Raw genomic sequence first — 23,628 nt, 5'->3', positions numbered from 1 at the left:
GGTAAAATTATGCCAAAGATTTATTTTTCTATGATTACACTATCGCCTTGACTACCCTGCCTTAAAAATGGGAGAACACTTGCATTTTATTATATTTGGCTAGTTTCCATTAAACAGCACTAAATTGAAATGATTAGAAATGAACTTTTATAGTCCATGTAATATAACATCCTTTTGATTGTGATCAAATAGACCACTATGTCAGATAGGATCCTCTTATATTATGAGATAACAAAATTCAAAGGGTGTTTAATCCCCAATCTCTAGCAATAGAGTATAAGAATACCAGACTAATGTGGTAAGATAATGTGTAAAAATATTTGAGAAATAATAATTAATATAATCATTTAATATTGCAAAACTTACATTCTTGTCATATATTAAGGTACATTGCTTTCATGCTTTACATGAAACAATCATTGCTTGCAAAAAGGCTATTGATTGATGTTTTAGAAGTTATTTTCTGTTAAGCTGAATAACAAACACAATTATCTGAAATAATATTCAGTATTTCTAAAGTTTAAATTCAAACTAAATTATTAAATAAAAGTAAGTAATAGTAAAATATTGTTTGCAACTAAAAAAAATCTGATATATTAACCGATCTTTATACTGTAACAATTATTGACCTACCAGCACATGTTCTTCTTAGTCTAATAATGTGAATATATACATTTCTACTAAAAAGACAAATTTCTTGGCAATGCAGCCTTACTTTGATTTAGCTCTTTTATTAATTTAAATGTTTTATGGACTATTTTAAGTAGTTTGTAATCTCTTAGGCAACTCACATTGTTAATAAATATGTAAACAGCATACTCATATTGCATTGCTTTCAATATCATAGAGTATAAATTTATCAAGTCTGATATGTGCATCATCTAATATCCTTCTGTATATACATATATATTTGGTGTTTTAGATGCTAAGAGGGAGTGGAATCATCCAGGAGAAAGACATTTGTGAGAGTCAACAAGAATGAAAATAATTAAAGATCTGAATAATGGTTTAATATCAGTTATGGAGATACAGAGTTAGGAGTTTTCCCAACTGGAATCCTGTCTTATTTTTGGTCCAGAAATCTTTTGCCAAGATATTCTACAATGGTAATACACACCCTGTGATGTTCAAATTACATGATCTACTGTTTTATTTTTATTTTAATGGGATTATAGACACGAGTTTGCATGTATCTCAGAAGAGACTTTGGACTTTAGGTTTCTAAACATTGCTGAAACTAGTTGAATATAGGAAATTTGAAGTTGAACTATATGTATTTTGCATTATGCTATGCCTATAAATGGTCCCCTCCTCATATACTCATGTATTTGAACAAGCCTATATGGCTGGCAGAATGTAATGATTTGAATATTATTAGCCCATGGGCAGGGGCACTATTAGCAGGTATAGCCTTGTTGAAATAGGCAAGAATTTGTTGGAGGAAGTGTGTCACTTTGTAGATACCATTTTGAGGTTTCCTAGTACCAAAGCTCTCCAAAATACAGAAAAGCCCCTTCTACTGGCTGACTGTACAAGACAATCTCCTGTTAGCTGCCTTTGAATCAAGATGTAGAAATTCTTGAATACCATGTTTGTCACGATGCTGTTATGCTTCCCACTCTGATGATAATGGACTGTATCTTTGAACCTGTGAGACAGCCCCAATTAAATGGTCTTTTAAAGTGTTTGCTTGAATATGGTAAATGATGGAACATTGAAAAAAGGCTGTAGGAAAGAATACTTTTGGTCTGTGCCATGCAGGTAGACTAACCAAGATGATGGTAAATTCACATAAAATTTGCTCTTCTTATGGTATCATTAATAAAAATGATGGTCAGGTCAAACGATTACATCTATTAGGTCACCTAGTCAAAATGGCAAGAAACCACATGATTGTTTTCTCCTTCCTGATATTTTCCCATAAAGTGAAGTAATCCCATCCCCCATTGGAACATTCCAGCATCCACTACAAAGGGCAATTTGCTATCTTATGTTCAATACTTTTTTATTGAAAGAGAGGGTAATTATAAGCCAGATTACCAAATGAGAGAGTTTATGGATCTGAATTTAAAAGTTTGAGCTGGTAAAATCTGAACTGCAGAAACAGAGAAATAAAAGGAAGGACAGGAAAGAAAAAAAAAAAAAAAACAGACACTTAACAACAAGCAACTTCAGAGTTTCTTTCTATTTTATCTACTGACTCCATCTAAATTGGTGAGATTTCAAAGTATAAAGTACTCAGTTTATTCTAGGTATGATTATTGTTTAGTAGATATTGAGACCAGATTTTAAGAGAAAGTTTCATAAAAGTTACAGGTTTGAAGTTTAAACATAATTTAGGAGGTTTAATTTTAGTTACACCGAAAAGCTTTTCCTAGGCAAAAACAATTTTGACCCAACTTATAAAATAGAGAAATGGAATGTATATGATGCATGCCATAAACGGAGACCTGAAATGGGCAAGCAAGCTCTTTGCAGCAGGCACATCATCCTGCTCAGCTGTGATGGTGAGCTCTGGGGAGGCACAAGCCCAGAAACTTTGTCCATGTTTTGCTGATGTGGTTTCTCATATATTTGTTGTCATACTCCTCATTTATTTTGTTTGGTGTTAGTGTTAGTAAACCCTGGAAGATCCTCACTACCTATAGCCTAGTGTGATTACATTTTTTGTAATATTTTACCCTAACTAATAATTTTAATTCAGATAAACATGAGAATTAACTTTTATGAATTAATATTCATATGAATTAATAACTATATAATTCATCATTTTATTTAAATAACTTTAGGAAGGTACTTTAAGAAGATAGTTTCAAAAAGATATGATAAATATATACTTAAACATAGAATGCCACTCCTCCTCATAGCTTAGTAAGAGCTACATATAAGAAGTAATATGAGTTTCATGAATTAAATTAAGATTAAAAATAGGTTTGGGACAAATTTTTAATCAAAGAATAACATTTATTCTATGTTATCTCTGAGGAAGAGGCTATATGTGCACATTATGATAAAGCAAAATCATGTGAAACTGTTGCTTTGAATGTGCAAAGTTTGTAGAATGAAGGACTGATTTAAACTTACTATGAATACTCTATGTTTTCCCCGTTTTAATCTAATATTTTTTTCTATGAAATAAAGTTTTCTTACATGGAAAATGTTTTTTTTCAAAATCTATAAGAATCTGAAAGCAGTAGTAAAGATGGGTGTGGCCCTTTTTTTCTTCACCCAACAAGTATGTCTGTGTATGTGCCTGAATTTATTTTTCTTTCTTCCTTTCTCTTTTCTTTCTTTCCTTACTTTCTTCCATTCTTTCCTTCCTTTCTTCCATTGGTTTCTTCCTTTCTTCCCATTCTTTCCTTCTTTTTTCCCATTCTTTTCTTCCTTTCTTCCTTTGGTTTCTTCCTTTCTTCTTATTCTTTCCTTCTTTATTCCCATACTTTCCTTCCTTTCTTCATTTTCTCTTTCTTTCTTTCTTTCTTTCTTTCTTTTTTTCTTTTTTCTTTCCTGTTTGATTCACAAAGTTCAAGAATTTTGAGTATCTTGTCTGGCAAGGGAGAGAATACCCTCCTCTCCACATAAGGAAACAAAGTCATTTAACTAAGTTTCATTTCTTATTCTTCTGCTACTGTCAGTAGGAGTCAATTGCGCATCAACTGGACCTGAGAAGAATAAGAGACAGTTAAGGTCAGAGTTCATCATCCTTTGACTGTCTTCTAATCCTCTGTCTCCCCTAAGTACCTAATCATGTCAGGTCTGTCCAACAGAAGCTACAGTTGTTACTCAAGTCATCATCTGAAGTCAGAAAGTAACCTAAGTAGCTAGATAGATTTTGTAAATGATGACATTACCTTTGTGTGGAAAACTTGAGACAAATCCTTAAAGAAAAAAATCTGAGAAACTCCTAAAATCCAAATCTGGGTGCCTTGCCTTCTCAGTAAGTTTATGGTATATGTACTCAACTAGACTAAAAACAAAGAGACTCTGATAAGTTCAGAAGATAGTGAGGATGTGAAAGGAAATTGAAGAAATGACACAAACTAAACTTACATAGCTCACCAAATAACTAAGAGGTTTCAAGACATGATTGATGTTTGCTAAGTAATAATAAGCTCTCAAGCAGCCATTTTCGTAATGGGATGGGTCATGGAAAATAAGAGAAGATGGTTAAGAAGAGAGAAGAAACTTTGCAATCTCATTAAGTCCCATTTGTTAATCTTTGACCTTAGAGCTTGAGCCATTGGTGTTTTGTTTAGGAAATTTTCTCCTGTGCCTATGTGTTCTAAGGTTTTCCCTACTTTCTCATCTAATAATTCCAGTGTATCAGGTTTAATGTGGAGATCTTTAATCCACTTACACTTGAGCTTTGTACAAGGAGATAAGAACGGGTCTATTTTCATTCTTTTGCATGTTGAGTGCCAGTTGGACCAGCACCATTTGTTGAATAGGCTGTCCTTTTTCCATTGAATGTTTACTGCTCCTTTGTCAAAAATCAGGTGACCATATACATGATGGCTCATTTCTGAATCTTCTATTCTATTCCATTGATCCACTTGCCTATTTCTGTACCAGTACCATGCAGTTTTCAGCACAATTGCCTTGTAATATAGCTTGAGGTCAGGGATACTGATTCCCGCTGATGTTTTTTTGTTGTTGAGGATGGTTTTCACTATTCTAGGTCTTTTGTTATTCCAGATGAAATTTCACATTGATCTTTCCAATTCCATGAAGAACTGGGTTGGAATTTTGATGGGGATTGCATTGAATCTGTAGATTGCTTTTGGTAGGATGGCCATTTTTAAGATGTTGATCTTTCCAATCCATGAGCATGGGAGATCTTTCCATTTTCTGACATCCTCCTCAATTTCTTTCTTCAGAGGTTTGAAGTTCTTGTCATACAGGTCCTTCACTTCCTTAGTTAGAGGCACACCAAGGTATTTCATAGCTTTTGTAACTATTGTGAAGGGTACCTTTTCCCCAATTTCTTTCTCCACATGTTTGTTTTTTGAGTATAGGAATGCTACTGATTTGTTTGAGTTAATTTTGTATCCGGCCACTTTGCTGAACTTGTTTATCAGCTGTAGGAGTTCTCTGGTGGAATTTTTGGGGTCACTCAAGTACACTATCATGTCATCGGCAAAGGGTGATGTTTTTATCTCTTCCTTTCCGATTTGTATCCCCTTGATCTCCTTTTGCTGTCTAATTGCTCCAGCAAGGACTTCCATACTATGTTGAATAGGTAGGGAGAGAGTGGGCAGCCTTGTCGAGTCCCTGATTTTAGTGGGATTGCTTCAAGTTTCTCGCCATTAAGTTTGATGTTGGCTGTTGGTTTGCTGTATATTGCTTTTATTATGTTTAAATATGGGCCTTGGATTCCTGTTCTTTCCAGGACTTTTAACATGAAGGGGTGTTGGATTTTGTCGAATGCTTTCTCAGCATCTAGTGAGATGACCATGTGATTTTGGTCTTTAAGTTTGTTTATATGGTGGATTACATTGATGGATTTCCTTATGTTAAACCTTCCCTGCATCCCAGGGATGAAGCCTACTTGGTCATGATGAATGATGGTTTTGATGTGTTCTTGGATTCGGTTTGCAAGGATTTTGTTGAGTATTTTTGCATCAATGTTCATAAGTGAGATTGGTCTGAAGTTCTCTTTCCTTGTAGGGTCTTTGTGTGGCTTAGGTACGAGGGTTATTGTAGCCTCAAAAAATGAGTTGTGTAATATTCCATCTGATTCAATCTTTTGGAATAGCTTGGTGAATATTGTTGTTATATCCCCAATAAATGTCTGATAAAATTCTGCACTGAACCCGTCTGGACCTGGGCTTTTTTTGGTTGGGAGGCTTTTGATGACTTCTTCTATTTCTTTAGGTGTTATAGGGTTATTTAGATGGTTTACTTGGTCCTGGTTCAACTTTGGTATTTTGTATCTGTCTAGGAATTCGTCCATTTCCTCCAGATTTTCCAATTTTGTGGAGTATAAGTTTTTGTAGTAGGATCTGATGATTTCTTGAATTTCCTTAGTTTCAGTTGTTATGTCACCACTTTCCTTTCTGATTTTGTTAATTTGGATACTCTCTCTTTGCCCTTTAGTTAGTCTGGCTAGGGGTTTATCAATCTTGTTGATTTTCTCAAAGAACCAACTCTTTGTTTTGTTGATTTTTTCAATGGTTTTTTTTTGTTTCTATTTGGTCTATTTCTGCCCTAATTTTGATTATTTCTTGCCGTCTACTCTTTTTGGGTAAATCTGCTTCCTTTTGTTCTAGGGCTTTTAGCTGTGCTGTCAGGTTGCTGATGTGAGCTCTCTCCAGTTTCTTCTTGGAAGCACTTAGAGCAATGAGTTTTCCTCTCAATACTGCTTTCATTGCATCCCATAGGTTTGGGTATGTTGTGTTTTCGTTTTCGTTGAATTCTAGAAAGTCCTTAATTTCTTTCTTTATTTCTTCTTTAACCCTGCTATCCTTTAGCAGAGTGTTGTTTAGTTTCCATGTGTATGTGGGCATTTTGTTGTCTTTGTTGTTGTTAAAGACTAGCCGTAGACCATGGTGATCTTAGAGGATGCATGGGAGTACATCGTCAAGAAAACAAAACGGCAACCAACAGAATGGGAAAAGATCTTTACCAACACCACATCAGATAGAGGCCTAATATCTAAGGTGTACAAGGAACTTAAAAAGCTCGACACCAGAGAATCAAATAACCCTATTAAAAAATGGGGTACAGAGCTAAACAAATCTTTTTCAGTTGAGAAACTCCGAATGGCCGAAAAACATCTGAGGAAGTGCTCGACATCCTTAGCCATCAGGGAAATGCAAATCAAAACAACCCTAAGATTCCACCTCACTCCAGTCAGATTGGCCAAGATCCAAAACTCAGATGACAGCAGATGCTGGCGAGGCTGCGGAGAAATAGGAACACTTCTCCACTGTTGGTGGGGCTGCAAGCTAATACAACCACTCTGGAAATCGGTCTGGCGATACCTCAGAAAATTGGATATAGTACTACCTGAAGACCCAGCTATTCCACTTCTGGGCATATACCCCAGAGACACTTTAATACACAACAAAGATATATGCACCACAATGTTCATAGCGGCTCTATTTATAATAGCCAGAAGCTGGAAGGAACCCAGATGTCCTTCAGAAGACGAATGGATACAAAAATTGTGGTACATATACACAATGGAATACTACTCAGCCACCAGAAACAATGACTTAACCAAATTCTTAAGAAAATGGCTGCATCTAGAGAAGATCATCCTGAGTGAGATAACCCAGTCACAAAAGAACAGACATAATATGCAGTCACTGATAGTGGGATGCTAACCCCAGAGGCTTGCACTCCCCCAGAAACAACTCACAGACTGTATGAAGTCCAAGAAATAAAGAAAACAAAAACTATACATATATTCACAAAACAAGAAGACTTTGACTATTTCCATGTTGCGTTTTGTTTTGCATGTACTTTACGCTTATTGCAACTAGTACGTTTTCAATGCATACTGTCAAGCCCTTGAAAAAAATCAAGTACCGACTAAAAAACATATTCACATGGTTTTATGTAAAATTTATTTTAATGTCTGAAAAAACAGTACTGACAAAAATGTATAATTTTAAGCAAAAAATGTTTAAAATATTTACATCTATCTTTGTTTTGAAAAATAAAATCGTTTAAAAAAAAAAAAAAAAAAAAAAAGAAGAGAGAAGAAAGGTCACCAAAATGTGAAGCTGGAATGAAATACCCAAAATGTCTTCTCATTGGCATCAAATGTTAGATTAGGGTTAAATTAAGTAGTTCAGATGTAACAAAAAAAATGACAGACATCAGCAAAAGCAAAATTATTCTTTAAACAGAAATATAGAGTTCTCAAAAATCTTTGTATATGTTCTGCAAACATGTCTCAGGGGAGCTTATGGTTTTATAGGGCCATAAATTGTTGGGATGAGTAGTTTGTTATGTAGGTTAGATCTCTACAGACTCAAAGTTATAGATACTAGAAGATAAACATTTGCTGCATCCAAGCAGCCCAATATGTCAAAACATTCCGGTCAGAGTCACACCTGGGCTCTCAGATCATTACCTCTACAATAAATATAACTGTTGTTTTGATTTTTCAAAGCAGTTTGGCATAAAACTATATGAATATATTTTTGCCAGTACTTGATTTTTTTAAAGGTTTGATAGTATGCATTGTAATATTACTAGTTACAATAAACATAAAGAACATGTAAAACAAAAATTTCAAAACTATGTACACATCATGCAATTGCTACCTGAGTTATCTTTCTTCTACTCAGCGTTACATTCTAAATATACTTCTGTTCTGAAGTTTTAAATTGTATTACTAAATTGTGTAACAATAACTAGTTGGGTTACTTATATCTTTATCAATATGATTTTATGTATTGTTAAATTTTAATAACTTTTGCTGTTGGTGAAAAGTAAAACTTAATTTTTCCTGAATGCTTCCTTAGTATTTATACCAAAGGGTTCTAATTCCACCTTAGTGTTAATCATTTAACAATTTTTCAAAAATACAAAGCTTATACTTGAACTAATCTTCTAAATGTGTATAAATAAATCACCTACTTTTAATGTCTATTTTGATATGGGTTTTATCTACATCAATAACATCAAATGATATTATGACTTCATTTTTATTTATTAAACATTTAATATATTTACATTCCAAATAATACCCTATTTTCCAGTTTCCCATCCCAAAATCCCCCATCAAATTCCTGTCTCTCCTTTGCCTTTATGAGGGTGATCCTCTACCACTCACTACTCCTGCTTTACCACCCTAGCATTCCCTCATGTGGGGACATCAAGACTTTACAGGACCAGAGCCTCCTTTCAAATTGATTCCAGTTAAGACCATCTTCTGCTAGGTATGAAGCTGGAACCATGGATCCCTCCATGTATACCCTCTGGTTGATATTATTCTTTCTAATTGGTTGCAATCCCCTTCAGCTCCTTCAGTCCTTTCACTTCCTCTTTTATTGGGACCCATGGCCTCAGTCCAATGGTTAGTTGTATCTATTTTATTCATGTGCTGGCAGAGCCTTTCAGGGGACAGCTATACCAGGATCCTGTCACCAAGTACATCTTTTTATCCACAATATTGTTGGATTTGGTGTCTGCAGAAGGGATAAATCCATTGGTAGGGCAGTCTTTGAATGGTCTTTCCACAGTCTCTGTTCCATTCTTTGTCCCTGTCTTTCTTTGGTCAGGAAATATTCTGTGTTAAATATTTTGAGATAAGTGGTGGTCCCATCCCTTGATTGGGGGCTATGTCTATCTACTGGAGGTGGTGTCTTCATATTCTATTTCTCCTTTGTTGGGTATTTTGACTAATGTCCTCCTGAGAACCTCTTGCTTCCCTGAAGTCTGGGATATTATAGTAGCTACACTCAGTTCCACATTCCTACTGCTAAATGTTTCTATACCATTTACTGAGCCACTGTACTTCTCCCCTGTCACTTCCCATACCTGATTCTGCCCTGCCCCATTTTCTCCCCCTTATTTTTCCACCCTAGGTCTCTCCATACATCTACCTCCTTTTTTATTTTGTTCCCCCTTCTCTGCAGGATTGGAGTATACACACGTTGGTCTTCCTTTTTTGTTTTGTTTTGTTTTCTTTTCTCTTTGCTCTTTCCTTACATTTTCAAATTCTATCTCCTTTCTGGATTTTCCCTCTGATATTTCCCTATTTCATCATCCTTCCCATTTTCTGTGATAGTGCTCCCCCACCCACACACACTCTCTCTCCTACCTCCCTACCCTAGCATTCATCCACCTTCACTGGAGCATCTAGCCTTCATTGGACTAAGGTCCTCTCCTCTCCTTGATCCCTGATAAGGCCATCCTCTACATATGTGGCTACAGCCTTGGGTCCATATTTGCTCTATGCCTGACAGATTTTGGTGACAGGTTCTGGAGACATGATTCATCATCGATTCCATTTGTAGCATTTTCTACTTCAAACAGATTTTTTTATGGTTATTTGGTTGATTGGTTGGTCTTTTAGAAGCAGAGAGGTGGGGTGAGAGATGAGAGGAAGGGCATTTGCAGAGGGGAAACCAGTTAGGGGTAAAACATTTTAAATGAAAATAAAATAACCAATGAAAAACCCAATGTCATCAGTTTAACATTGATGGAAAAGTTAATTATCCCCCAGTTTCACTGAGCTGTTAAGAGGAAAAAAATGTCACTGAAACTTCATTAGATAAAGTACTATGCTTATGGGGCCACATACAAACCTTTCAGACTTCAGAGTGGAAATGTATACATCTATTTTCAATAAAGGAGATTTAGGAACTTTACTGGATTGGAAGCAAGAACAGGACAAGATATCTTGGATAATCTGGTTTTGTGGACTACTGAGATCGCAGTGCTTTGATGTAATGCTTCATATTGTTGCAAGCACACTTTTATTAGTTGTTATGGAATACTGGCTTTATTACCTTGCAGTTTAAGCACAGTCAAGTTCTCTCTATCAAATTAATCAATCAACCAAACAAACAACAACAAAAAAGCAGTTCTATTATATATATATTTACTATTTTATAATTATTATATTAAAGTTTTGCTTACATGTGTACCACATTACAGGAGAAGGCAAAAGTTCCTTTTAACTTGAGTTAGTATAGTCAGACTGTTGCTAATTTGTAGATTCTTCCTTTCAACACCCTTTCCCCTTACCTCTCCTATTTTCACATCCTAACATAAGATAAAAGAAATGACAAAAACTATCTGGCAAAACTATGCCTCTGCTAGAACACAAGGCACAAAAATTAGCTACTCCAAAGCAGCCACATGTCCCCATATCTGGCTTTGAACAAAAATATATATTTTTAAAAATATTTCTGAGTGTTTTAAAGAAACCAAAATTCTCAAATTCTAACTATGGGTGACACATGGTTATCATTTGGCATATGGTCTCTTGTATTTGAAATTTTATCCTCAGAAACAATATTGTTCCTAACCACTGAACATCTCTCCAGCCCTGGTATTCCTATATTTATATTTGTGATTATGATTAAGAATTTAACATTAGTTTATAGTATATACATTGACTTTTTAGGCCATCTTTGATCCTGAATTTCATTTACTTAATCACACAATCTTTCTATATATGTTCTGATTATATGAGTGTTAAAGCCAGATCATGTTAAACAGACTGTTTATGACAGTATTCCATATTTTTATCTCTTACATTCTTTCTGCTAATTTTTGTGAGCCCTAAAGGGGGTTATTAGAAATGGCTAGTCTGGAGCTGATCATTCAACTCTTGGTACATCTACCAGAAAGGAGATCTACCATTAACTGTAGAATAAGTTTCTCTGACCAAACCTCAGAACATAACTAATCATATTCATTGTACAATTTAACAAGGTTATCTAACAATAATTGATAAAAGTTAATCTTATATAATGTAAAACTGTTCATTATTTGGGGAATACAAAGATTTAAGACTTTTCCTAATAATTTTGGTAAATCAACCATATTTTACATACATTTGGTAGATATTTTTTCTATACATAGATAATTAAGTAGTTTGCCTCCAAACTAATAACACATCCAAATGCATAGAAGATACAAATTAACTCTATATTGATTGAAAATCATTATTTTTTGTCATATTGCCTGTTATCAAAAATAATTAAACATCAAATACGGGGTGAATGGGAGAAATAGGGACCCTTATGCACAACAGGTTGGAATGCTAATTAGTTCATTTATGGTGAGAGTTGATATATTGTTTCCTTATAAAAAAGTAAAGACAATGACCCCATTATCAACTTTACTACTATTGCACACACACACACACACACACACACACACACACACAAACACACAGATATACACACACATACACAGAGAAAAAGAGAGAGAGTGAGAGAGAGAGAGAAGCTGTAAATGTGAATATTAAAATATATGAATTATTGTTTAAATATGCATGTCTGTACAGTTTTGGGTTATTGCTGCAACACTACACTGGTCAATACTGCACAGTCATTTTGAAAATTTCTTTATCAATTTAAAAAACTGTAAGAAATCTAATAGTGTGATTGATATCACAGACAAATTCATTTCTTTCTATAGGAGATAAAACATAACTACTACCACACTATTATAAAACTTATAAAGCATTAAATTATTTAGCAATTGAGTAAATTTAATACATTCTGTATATATAAATACGTTCATATATATTGAATTTTGTGAACCAGAAAAAAATTAATCACTCTTTTCCTGGCTTAATTTGATCTTGAACTTTGTTTCTGAAAGTGTGCCAAGTAACCATGCTTGTAAATTGGCTCCTGCAGATGCCACCATATTGTGTGATGCTCAGTATCCTCACAAAAGGAACCTTGGGGTAATAAAGCAAGGAGGCAAGGTATAAACTGTCCTGCTATTCCACAATAGTTTCTGGAATCTTGGGAGCCAGAATGCCATTTGACTGAGGCCTGCATACAGTTTGTATGGTGATTAAATTTATTTTCCAAGTAAAAATAACGATTTCACAAATGCAATAATAAATGTGTAAAAATACACTGTACACAGACATTTGTATATCCTGAAGTAGATTTCTTATATCATTTTTAGAAAAATTGATAGTTGAAAATTTGTAGGCATATATTCTTAAAATAAATTTTGTTGGCTTATTCCTTACTTTGGCTCACAGTAAGTATTCTTAAAATTTGACGAAAAACATGGGTTCTATTAATGTGCATCTGGGAACATGAATTATTGGATAATTTTACAAGTAATTCAGAATGTGTGTTAATGGAATTGATGTAATGACATTATAAAATGAATCATCATAATTCGAGATTGTAGTTTTAGTAGACATTGATTTTCAATTTTCAGGAAATAAAGCATCTTATCACACTTCATAGTTATGTATCTTAGAAGAGTCTATTATATTCTTCTTAAAAGGTGAAAATTTTATTTGTAATCATAGTCAATTTGACATCATTAAAGAATAATTAATTAAAGATAAATTGTTTATTTTCAGGTTTTGTATACAATATGTCCAATATTTTCATTAGGGTTGCTCAATTAATAAAAATCAAAACTACAGCACTACAAATAGACTCTGGGGTCACAGTCTTAATATGTACTGAGAGGCTCAACTGTATTAAAACTTCTTAATTAATTTGATCTTTTTGTGCTATTTGCCTAATCTGAAATAAATGAAAAATAGTGGTTTATAAACTATATTTCTTGTAGTCTTAAGGAATTTATTCAGAATGCTAGCAGTTTGACCTATTTTATGATTTCTTGCTCAAGTGATGCTTTATAAATCCATCTATTTGGTCAACTTTATTCCCTAGAATTGCATACTATAGAATAATATAAAGTTTAAGAGGTAAAACAATTATAACAAGATCTTTACACATATATAGACAAATACTTTCCTGAAATTCAGGCTAAGTATGTTATTTAACTTTTCTACATTTTAGGACTGTTCACTATGAGTTTCTGGAATCACACAAATGAACCTGAGTTCATGCTTATGGGACTGACAGATTCCAAGGAGATTCAGCTGGTCCTCTCTGTGCTGTTTTTCTTCATATACATGCTCACGGTGCTGGGGAACACAGGCATGATACTGATCATTCATCTAGATGCTCAGCTTCACACTCCAATGTATTTTTTCCTCACCCATCTGTCATTCCTTGACCTCAGTTACTCAACTGTCATCACACCTAAAACCTTACAGAACCTGTTAACCTCCATGAAGAATATTTCCTTCATGGGATGCTTTACCCAATTGTATTTCTTTGTTCTGTTGGCTGCTACTGAATGTTTTATACTCTCTTCGATGGCTTATGACCGCTATGTAGCTATCTGCAACCCTTTGCACTATCCAGTCATTATGTCCCCAAGGCGTTCCCATGCTCTCATCACTTTGTCCTACATAATTGGAGCTATGGATTCCTCCATCACAGTATTTTGCTTAAGCACACTGGACTTCTGCAACTCCAATGTAATTCATCATTTCTTTTGTGACACATTCCCAATTTTAGCTCTGTCCTGCAGTGATACCTATGGTGCAGAAGCCACTATATTCATTTTAGCTGGGTCTACTCTATTGCTATCACTAATCACAATATCATCATCCTATGTGTCTATTCTTTCCACAATTTTGAAGATAAATTCTTCTTCAGGTAAGCACAAAGCTTTCTCCACTTGTGCTTCCCATCTCATAGGAGTCACTGTTTTTTATGGTACAATGATCTTTACTTACTTAAAACCAAGTACGTCCTACTCCTTGGGAAAGGATCAAGTAGCTTCGGTTTTTTATACTATTGTGATTCCCATGCTGAACCCACTTATTTATAGTCTAAGAAACAAAGAAGTCAAAAGTGCTGTCATTAGAGTTGTGAAGAAGAGAGAATGCATCCAGAAATTAAAATAATACTGTTGCTAAATATTTAAATTCTTTTATTTTCTGTTTAGTATTACTCCAAATTCTCACTTGTCATAAAACTTACAGACTTGTTTCTTTTTCTAATTGTGTGGGATTTCCCTTATAAAAGTATAGTTTGAGCATATCTTAGAATGAGACATAACTGGAAATTAAGACGTGCTTTAAATTCATGATTTACATATGTGTATTTGTCAGGACAAATAGCATGTATTATCAAAAATATGGTGTAATTATTAAGCTTATATAAAATTTGGTATATTATGAAATGTCAGTTATGTGTGTTAAAATACATAATTGTGAGACATTACCAATTTCTAAAGTCATCATTTTAATAATATGAAATAGTTCATTTTATGTCCTATCTGTAGCAAGTGAGTAAATTATAAATCTCAGTTTGCTCATTTGTACAAAGTAAAGAATATGTCCTTATCAATGTGATAACAAAATGGATAACATATTGAAGAAATTTAGTCTTTACTGATTATAATTTAAAAATATTACTAAACATTTATTCATAATAAGCTTGTAGGATATTCCCAAATATTTAACTAACTTTTCATTAATTTAATTACAATTAAATAGCGTGAACAAAATAAAATATATAGTTCTGAATTTGAATTTGTGTTAAATTAGTGAAGAAAACTAAATGATAGAAAAATAGTATATTGTAATGTTGAGGACAATATGTAAAATAATTAAAGTTATTAAAAACACTCTAATGATTATTAATATGTGTGCCCATGTTCTCAATAACTTCATTGTACACCTGAAAACGTATGCCAGAAACACTAAGTGCACGTTTCCCTTCCATATTCTTTTGCAAATTTCTTCATTCATTTAAAAACCTAATAGTTGGTCATCACTACAAATTGTGAGTTGAATGTATTCTCAATGTGTGCACAAGATCTTACTTATCTTCCACTGTGTTAGAGCTCATGTCTTATAAATGCATCAAGTTAAAAGTCTGAATGCAACAATATTCCCTGCATGCACCTGCTAAGCTTATAAGAATTAGATCATTTGAGATTCAGTGAGTATTGATTTTTTTCTCTATGTTGTTGCACTGTCTTTATCTTGTTAATTTACTTTTGAAAATGATCAAAGTAACTTTGTGAACTTAAATATTGACAGATTTCAGTGCATTATAGAAAAGAAATGCTCTTAAGGTGTGATATTAACAATAAATCCATGTTTTGTTACAAACCATGAACATTTTCAAATTACGTAATATATGTATTTTATTTTTTAATTATTTTATTGGATATTCTCTGTATTTACATTTCAAATGTTATCCTCTTTCCCCCTGCTTCCATCCTTCCTCTCCCTCCACCTGCTTCCATGAAGATGTTCCCTCCCCAAAAACCTTCTCTACCTTAGTGCATTGGCATTCTGCTACAATAAGAAAATGAGCCTTCACTGGATCAAAGGACTCTTTTTCTATTGATGCCAGACAATGTCATCCTCTGTGATATATGCAAATGGAGCCATGGGTCTCTCCATGTGTGCTGAATGGTTAGTGCTTTAGTCTAGGAGAGCTATGGAAAGTTTGGTTGGTTGATAATGTTGTTCTTCTCATGAGCTCTTTCCTTGGGGTCCCTGTGCTCAGTCTAATGGCTTGCTGCAATCATCCTCCTCTGTATCTGCATGACTCTGGCAGAGCCTCTGAGGAAGCATCAATATCAGGCCCCTGCCAGTAAGTACTTCTTGGAATCAGCAGTAGTGCTTGGATTTGGTGGTTGAATCCATATATCATAGAATTTCTGTTTAATGCATATTTTTTTATGCAAGCTTGAGTTTTAAATATGTAGTTTCAGGCCAGAAAGCTGCCTCAGTAGTTAAAGCACTGTCTACTCTTCTAAAGGACACAAGTTCAATTCATTGCACATCATATGGCAGCTTAAAATTGTGGCTCAGGTTTCAGGTGACCTGACACTGTTAAACACTAAATAAGAAAATTAAAATTTAAAACAGAGAATTAATAAAAGTGTGATCCCACACTCTAAGCATTTACACATTTGTTGATCTCTTGTAATTTTATGAATATTATTTGTACTTATAACTTTTCTGAAATATATATTAATTTAAAACTATAATGATTATATTCAAGTATATTTATTTTTACAAACTTAAATTTTCTAGCTTATAAGACTATATATATATATGTGTGTGTGTGTGTGTGTGTGTGTGTGTGTGTGTGTGTGTGTGTGTGTGTATACTATTTTAATTTTTTAAAGAGTAGCATAACACTTATTTACAGTCCAGAAAATACTGTTTCTCCCCCAGGGACTGTGCTGTTTGCATTTTATATTGTTATTATCCATATTGGTTTATATTTGTGCTTAGTAATAGTAGTTGGTTAAATGTTTATAATTAACATTTATATATTTTGTTTATTCATATATTTCATTTATATTGTTTGTTTTTATTACTGGTATTTACTATGAATTAATTTTTGTATAAAATAGCTTCTCCTGATTTTTTCATGTATTCAAATCATATTTTTGCACATAGAACTTATGCTGCTCTCAGATTTGGTCAGAGAAATTTCTATTCTCAGTGGGGCAGTAGTTAAAGCAGAGAGTGAGTGCCGTGTGCTCAACCATGAAAGACAGATCTACGCAGCATACAGCCTACTGAGATGTCAATTGCATTCACCTCTGCCATCATTACCCTAGTACTTTCCTCTCCTTTCTCCAAGCAGGCTGGGTCCTTCCTTCTTACTAGTATCTTCCCCATGTGCATATATGTGTTTGTATGTTTGTGTGTCTTGTGCAAGTTTCCACAGCCACTGTATGCTTATGATTGTGACACCCATGACACAATCAAACATGTTTCCTATGGCTCTGCTAAATCCCTCATTTGCCTGTCTGCTACCTGGGCCTTGTAGCGAGTGATATTTGAGTCTTATTAAGGACTGGGTACTCAACTGTTATGCTTACGACTTTGTAGTTTTGAATTTCTGTATTAACTGTCATCTACTGAAATAAGAAGCTCCATTGATGAAAGCTGAGCATGGCACTAATATGTATGTGTAATCACACAAATCTGGAAGGCAGGTGTCCTGCCATATTTTAATTTACAAATTTACCTTACTTCAATCCTGTGTATTACTATTGCTAGAAAACTTAGTGTGTGTGTTAGCAAAAGTAGTCAAAAATTTGTAACTTTGTGAGCCTCATTTTTAATAGTGTTATTTGTACACATGTAACAGATGTGCAGCTTGTTTTTCATTTGTGTCCCCTATGAATTACACTTAGACCTTATATGACTTGATGTGCCAGGGCAGGTTGGTTCCCAGGCAGAGTAGGTGGTGCTCAGAGATCTGGATATAATGTGAACAAATAAATTAATTGATGGAAAAAAGTCCACTACAGAAGAATTCACACCAGAGCTCATAAAAACCTCAGAATTTTCTAAGGTGACTAACTGCAGATTTAATAGATAGAAGTCCAGAAGAAACTGATTTGAAATACAAATCCTTAAGATACAGATAATACTAATTTTAGCAAATGAAAGAAATAAGACCACAAAGGATGAACAATTACCTGTGTGACTATATCATTTTTTTTCTTTCTAATAAAGACATATGGCATGACTTCACTAGTAAAAAAATAAAAACTAAAATATAAAAAAAAACTGTAGCTCTGTGTACAGAAAACAAATTTCAAACATCATTCAGTCTTTATAATAAATGATTGACACATTTATATAATATGATTACATGATAAAATCCATTACACTTTGAATAGCTTACATGTGTTATTTAATTGAATTACTATATCCTTACTTATTGTATCTTTCATGAATACTACCCTTAGACAATTCAGTAGAAATATGATCACACAGGAAAATGAGGTAACATTTAACATTTTATCTCTTGATTTTAATCAAATCCAGTATCTTAATAATGTTAAAACATAGAAAAATTTAGAAACTGTAATGATGGTTTCTGAGGTCATGATGCACATATAGAATGTTTAAAAAAATTGAATTGAATCTAAAATCAAATAATATTATGTAAAATAACCAGAGTACCTATTTTTATTTTGCCTCTGGATCTCAAAAACTGGTATTCAAAGTATTTAATCCAATAATCAGCAAAAAATAACCTCTATAATGCCCTTAATATAACAGATACCTAATTCTCTCTTTTTTTGTATCTATGCTCTCTCTCTCTCTCTCTCTCTCTCTCTCTCTCTCTCCCTCCCTCCCTCCCTCCCTCTCTCTCTCTCTCTCCCTCCCTCCCTCCCTCCCTCCCTCCCTCCCTCCCTCCCTCTCTCTCTCTCTCTCTCTCTCTCTCTCTCTCTCTCTCTCTCTATATATATATATATATATATATATATATATATATATATATATATAAACAATGACCTCTAGATCAACAGGAAAGAACAGGGACTACAGACATCGATGTCCATTCACACAACTGATTTTTGACAAAGCAAGGAAGTCAAGGTAATGGAGGGTGGGTTGTTTTTCCAGTGAAAAGTGCTAACATGTGCCAGTGAGATCCTGTGTCAGTCCATAAATACCAGTGTACTCAATAGAGATCAAGGATTTAAAGGTATGCTCTGTGTTACAACACTTTTTGAAGTAGCCAGGCACCGTTCTGAAACACATTTCATAGACATGATTTAAAAAAGCATGACAAATAAAACAATACTTCAGACAGTTATTTCTGACAGTCATTTATTGAAACTCTTCCCATCTGATTCTAAATGTATCAAGTGGACCATTCAAGTGACCATCAGCGGGATTGTATTTCAGTGTTCATATTGACATCATTTTGCATTGATTTGTTATCTTTAGGATTTTTTTCTGGTTATGCAAGAAAGAATAACAAAATTGACTTTAAATGATGATGGAAGAGGTGTTTTCCCCTTTATTAGAGATAATATAATGCTGAAATGTATCTATGTTAAAATATATCTAGTTTGGAAAATAAATTAGATGTTTGAAAACTGGGGGAAAAAAAAGAACCCTTCCACTCCAAACAACACGATCAAAATAAAGACAGAATTAAAATGAAAAAGAATGTTGCAGTTACTACATATGATAAAATATTTTTATTCATAAAAGGAACACTCAAAATTCAACAATGAGAAAAAAGACTTATTGAAACACTTCTCTAAAGAAGGTATGCAGAGCACATGTGGACAAGTTGAAAAGCGCTGTGATCAGACATGATATGCGCATATATATGTGTTAACCAAAAGACATCTAACACACTTCATCAAATAGCCCCACCACATGAGGCTGCAGCGGCAAAGAGCCATACTCTCTAGCCAGCTCAAAGTACCTCCTTCCATCAACCAGTCCACCCAGGCCCTGGACAGGCAAACAGCTACTCAGCTGCTTAACCTTGCCTACCAAGTACAGGTCAGAGACAAAGCAGTTGAAGTAGCAAAGGCTACTGGCCCATGATGAAAAGAAAGCTGCTGGCAAAGAGGACACCCCAACTAAAAGACCACCTGTCCTCCAAGCAGGAGTCAATACAGTCACTACCTTGGTAGAGAACAAGAAGGCTCAGCTGGTGATCATTGCCCATGATGCTAGTGGTTTTCCTCACTGCCTTGTGTCAAAAGATGGGGTTGCCCTATTTCATCATCAAGGGAAAAGCCAGGCTGGGGTGCATGGTCTACAGGAAAACAAACACCACTGTTGCCTTCACACAGGTTAACTAGGAAGACAAAGGTGCTCTGGCTAAGCTGCTGGAAGCTATTAGGACCAATTCTAATGACAGATATGATGAGATCTGCCACCACTGGGAGGCAATGTTCTGGGTCCTAAGTCTGTGGATCACATTGCCAAGCTGGAAAAGGCACAGGCTAAAGAACTTGGCACTAAACTAGGTTACATGTACACTAAGTTTTCAGTACATAAATGTAATTACAAAATTAAAAACATTGCATTTGTTAAGACAATGATTACCACCCTATATATTTGTTTCATGTTTAGTTCCTCGCAATGGTATTTACTGTATATTGTCAAATTAATTAATGTTGAAATTTAGCCAGAACTGTTTTACATTTTTAGTGATAATATTTTTAACTGATTGGCAGTGCTACATCAGTGTCATAGAAATTGTAAAACTTAAAATAATATAGACTAATTTGCTGGTTATTTAAGTTTGTGCTTCACATGTCATATATAAATCATATACCACAAAACTGCAAGGTATTTTTATGTTGTGTCTTCTACACAACACGAATGGCTCAGTAGTAGAACTTCTGGTTGGCATGCAGAAGTCAAGAGAACTGAAGAGGTTTGATTCAAGGAATACACTGAACATTCCCCCAACGCCCAGTCTGACTGAATACAATCTGCATTTACAGAGTTCACCCTCAGGAAGCCTACTTCCATATAAAAATAACGTAGTTTTGTTTCCTCTCATTTTCTAATAAGAATATCCACATAGGGTCTTGGACATATGGCAAATGCTCTGCCTTTGACCTAAATATTTTTTTCAATTTTATTTTGAGATAAATCATGATTAATTGTCACAGCTTGACTTGAGATTTTTTTTTACCTACAAAGGTCAGAATCTTGAGTTATAGGTCTGAATCAAGAGGGTGAACATTTATTTGTATGTTTTTTTTCTATTTTATGAATGAGTATTTTGCCTATAGGTATGTTTGTACTATACCTACCTGAAACTCTAAGAGATTGGAAGAGAGAGTCAGATAACTGGTAATTGGCATTCAGGATAGTTGTAGGCAGCTATATATGTACTCAGAGCTATTTCAATTTTCAGGAAGAGCGGCACTTAACTGCTGAGCTATTTTTGTCCAAAATACTTTAAACAGCCATTCCTTAATGTCTTGCATTGCTTCCACTCACTTTATTAAGATAGCCAATATTTTCTATAGCATAGCATGAAGAATGATTAATGCAACTGAGAGAGGAAAAATTCTGTTCTTTTAATTTCAATATAATACATTTAAAACATGAGGCTGTACAACCATGAAAGTTATGTTTCCATATTGAAGCAATTTTTTTAATGTAGTATTGAGGTCAGCCAAGCTAGCAGTTGCCTTTAATCTTATCACTCAGGAGTCAGAGGCAGAAGCAGGGAGATGTCTGGGAATTTGAAGCCAGCTTGGACTACAAAGCAAGTTCCAGGACAGCTAATTCTATTGCATGCAGAATCATTGCTTTTGCAGAAAAAATAGAAAGGAAGAAAAAGACAAGAAACACATGCTGAAAAAAATCAATTTTGTATACTATTTTAATTTCTGTATAAAATAGTGATACCACAGATATTTATTGAGAAAATTGATGAGACCTAAATGAAATTATATATGGAACTGAATTGCTTGAGATCTAGTATGCTACATTTATGTATGTATTATTTATTGTAAAGGAGGAATATTTCTTCCACATCAATGAGATTTTGAGTTATTTGAAAATAAAATTTCAAAGACAGTTTAACTTGGCAAAACCACCTACATTATTTTATATTTTGTGTAGTATGGTTACTTATATACTTTTTCTTGATATTTGATGAAGAATGGGCCAGGGAAGTGCTTGTGATTATACTATTATGATCAAATTACGGTCAGCAGAAGATGGACACATGGCAACATTTATGTGATCAGATTCCCCCGTGACCTTCTTATAGGAGCACTTTTGAGGCAAGGATTTTATTGGAATTCAGAGGAAATATTTTCAGGAAGTAGAAAAAGCATTTTAATGACTATCTTGAGCTTAAAATTTAGTTATATCAAAGTGCTATTCATAGTCCTCTTTTTATTTTGATAGAAAAGGATATTACTACTTTTTAATGGCTTTAAGTAAAACAAAAACTTCTATTTCTGTAGTTTTATATGTTATACTTTTAGTAAGTGTGAATTTGAGGAAAATAGACAATTCTCAAACTTTTATCAGAAGTTCAACTGATCTAAAAGCATGTACGTATATTAAGATCTCTGTACAAGAGAAAAAATTCAAATAAAATCTGATTCAATGTTATTATTTGAGAACAACCATTAACCAAAAACTGAAACATCAAAAATAAAATCCTGAAAGGATGAAGGCCAATACTATTGCTTGTGTATGTGTGTGTGTGGGGGGGGGTAGTTGCAATGTACAGCAGTGAAGACATTTTAGTCCTTTTTATGTAGGTTCCTCAAAAGACAACAGGAGATGTTCATTATGATGGTCTATACCAGATATGTGAATACACCTAAAGAAAAGGCAGAATCTACCTTGGAGAGAAGTATACTCATTTAGCACATCACAATAACCAAGCAAGCAGGCTAGGTACCCATCAGTGTATATGTGAGTAAAGAAAATATGACTGATATAGAGTGTGGAATATTCTTCAGAAATTAAAAGAATGGATATTGTGGTTTGTTTAAAATATTTGTGAATAAAGATCATTATAATAAGTGAAATTAATCAGACAAAAAAGCAAGTGTCATGTGTTATTACTTACATATGAAAACTGCAAACAATGTCTTTGGAGTTATTTGGAAATAAGAAAAAGATAATCCATGATGAGTAGTGAGTAAGACTGGAAAGAAGAGAGTTAACATTACAAAAATAAAATAGATGCCACCATAAAATAATGATGAATTCAGTGAAAACTAAGTAGAAGGAAAGGAACATATTCTGCATCCTAAGGAGTGGCAGAAAAAAATTAAACCTAATAGTAAACATAATTAAAGAGAGGAGGAAGAAGAAAAAGTAGATAAGTAAATGAAAGATGATAGATAATAGATTGATAGATTCATGATAGATAAAGAAGGAGGGAGGGGGGAAGGAAGGGAGAGCATGGAAGTGAGAGGCAGACCAACAGACAAACAGATAGATGATAGAGATGACAGAGCAAGACAAAGGCACAGAAAGAAACAGACAGTAAAAGCACACTCTAAGAAAGCCCTACCTAGAGATCCATTCCACAAGTATATACAAAATCCAGACACTATTGCTGATACCAAGAGTCCCTTGCTGACAGGATCCCGGTATATAGGATCTGTCAGAGCCTTACAAATATAGATGTGGATGCAGGAGTGGGTGGACATGTGGAGGAGCACACTCATTGTAGCAGGATAGGCAAGTTGGGATGGGGGTTTGTGGAGGGTTAACTTGGAAGGGGTGATAACATTTGAAATGTCAATAAATAAAATACACAATATATTTTTTTAAAAGCACTAAACAGATAATTCTCCAAAAAAGAA

The 23,628-nt window shown here is 34.1% G+C and overlaps 1 protein-coding gene across 1 annotated transcript; it reads left to right on the top strand.

The window, feature by feature from the left end:
• Window positions 1–13,486: 13,486 nt before the first annotated feature.
• On the top strand, window positions 13,487–14,434 carry LOC308428977 (olfactory receptor 8H1-like; the record flags this gene model as incomplete). Its single annotated transcript, XM_080927617.1, has 1 exon — window positions 13,487–14,434. One exon carries the CDS (start codon window positions 13,487–13,489, stop codon window positions 14,432–14,434), a length of 948 nt encoding a protein of 315 aa, XP_080783743.1.
• Between the last annotated feature and the right edge of the window lie 9,194 nt (window positions 14,435–23,628).

This window comes from Micromys minutus (assembly GCF_963924665.1).
Source record: "Micromys minutus genome assembly, chromosome: 13".
In the NCBI taxonomy this organism is placed as follows: Eukaryota; Metazoa; Chordata; class Mammalia; order Rodentia; family Muridae; genus Micromys; species Micromys minutus.
This window is presented reverse-complemented; position numbering and strand designations above follow the sequence as displayed.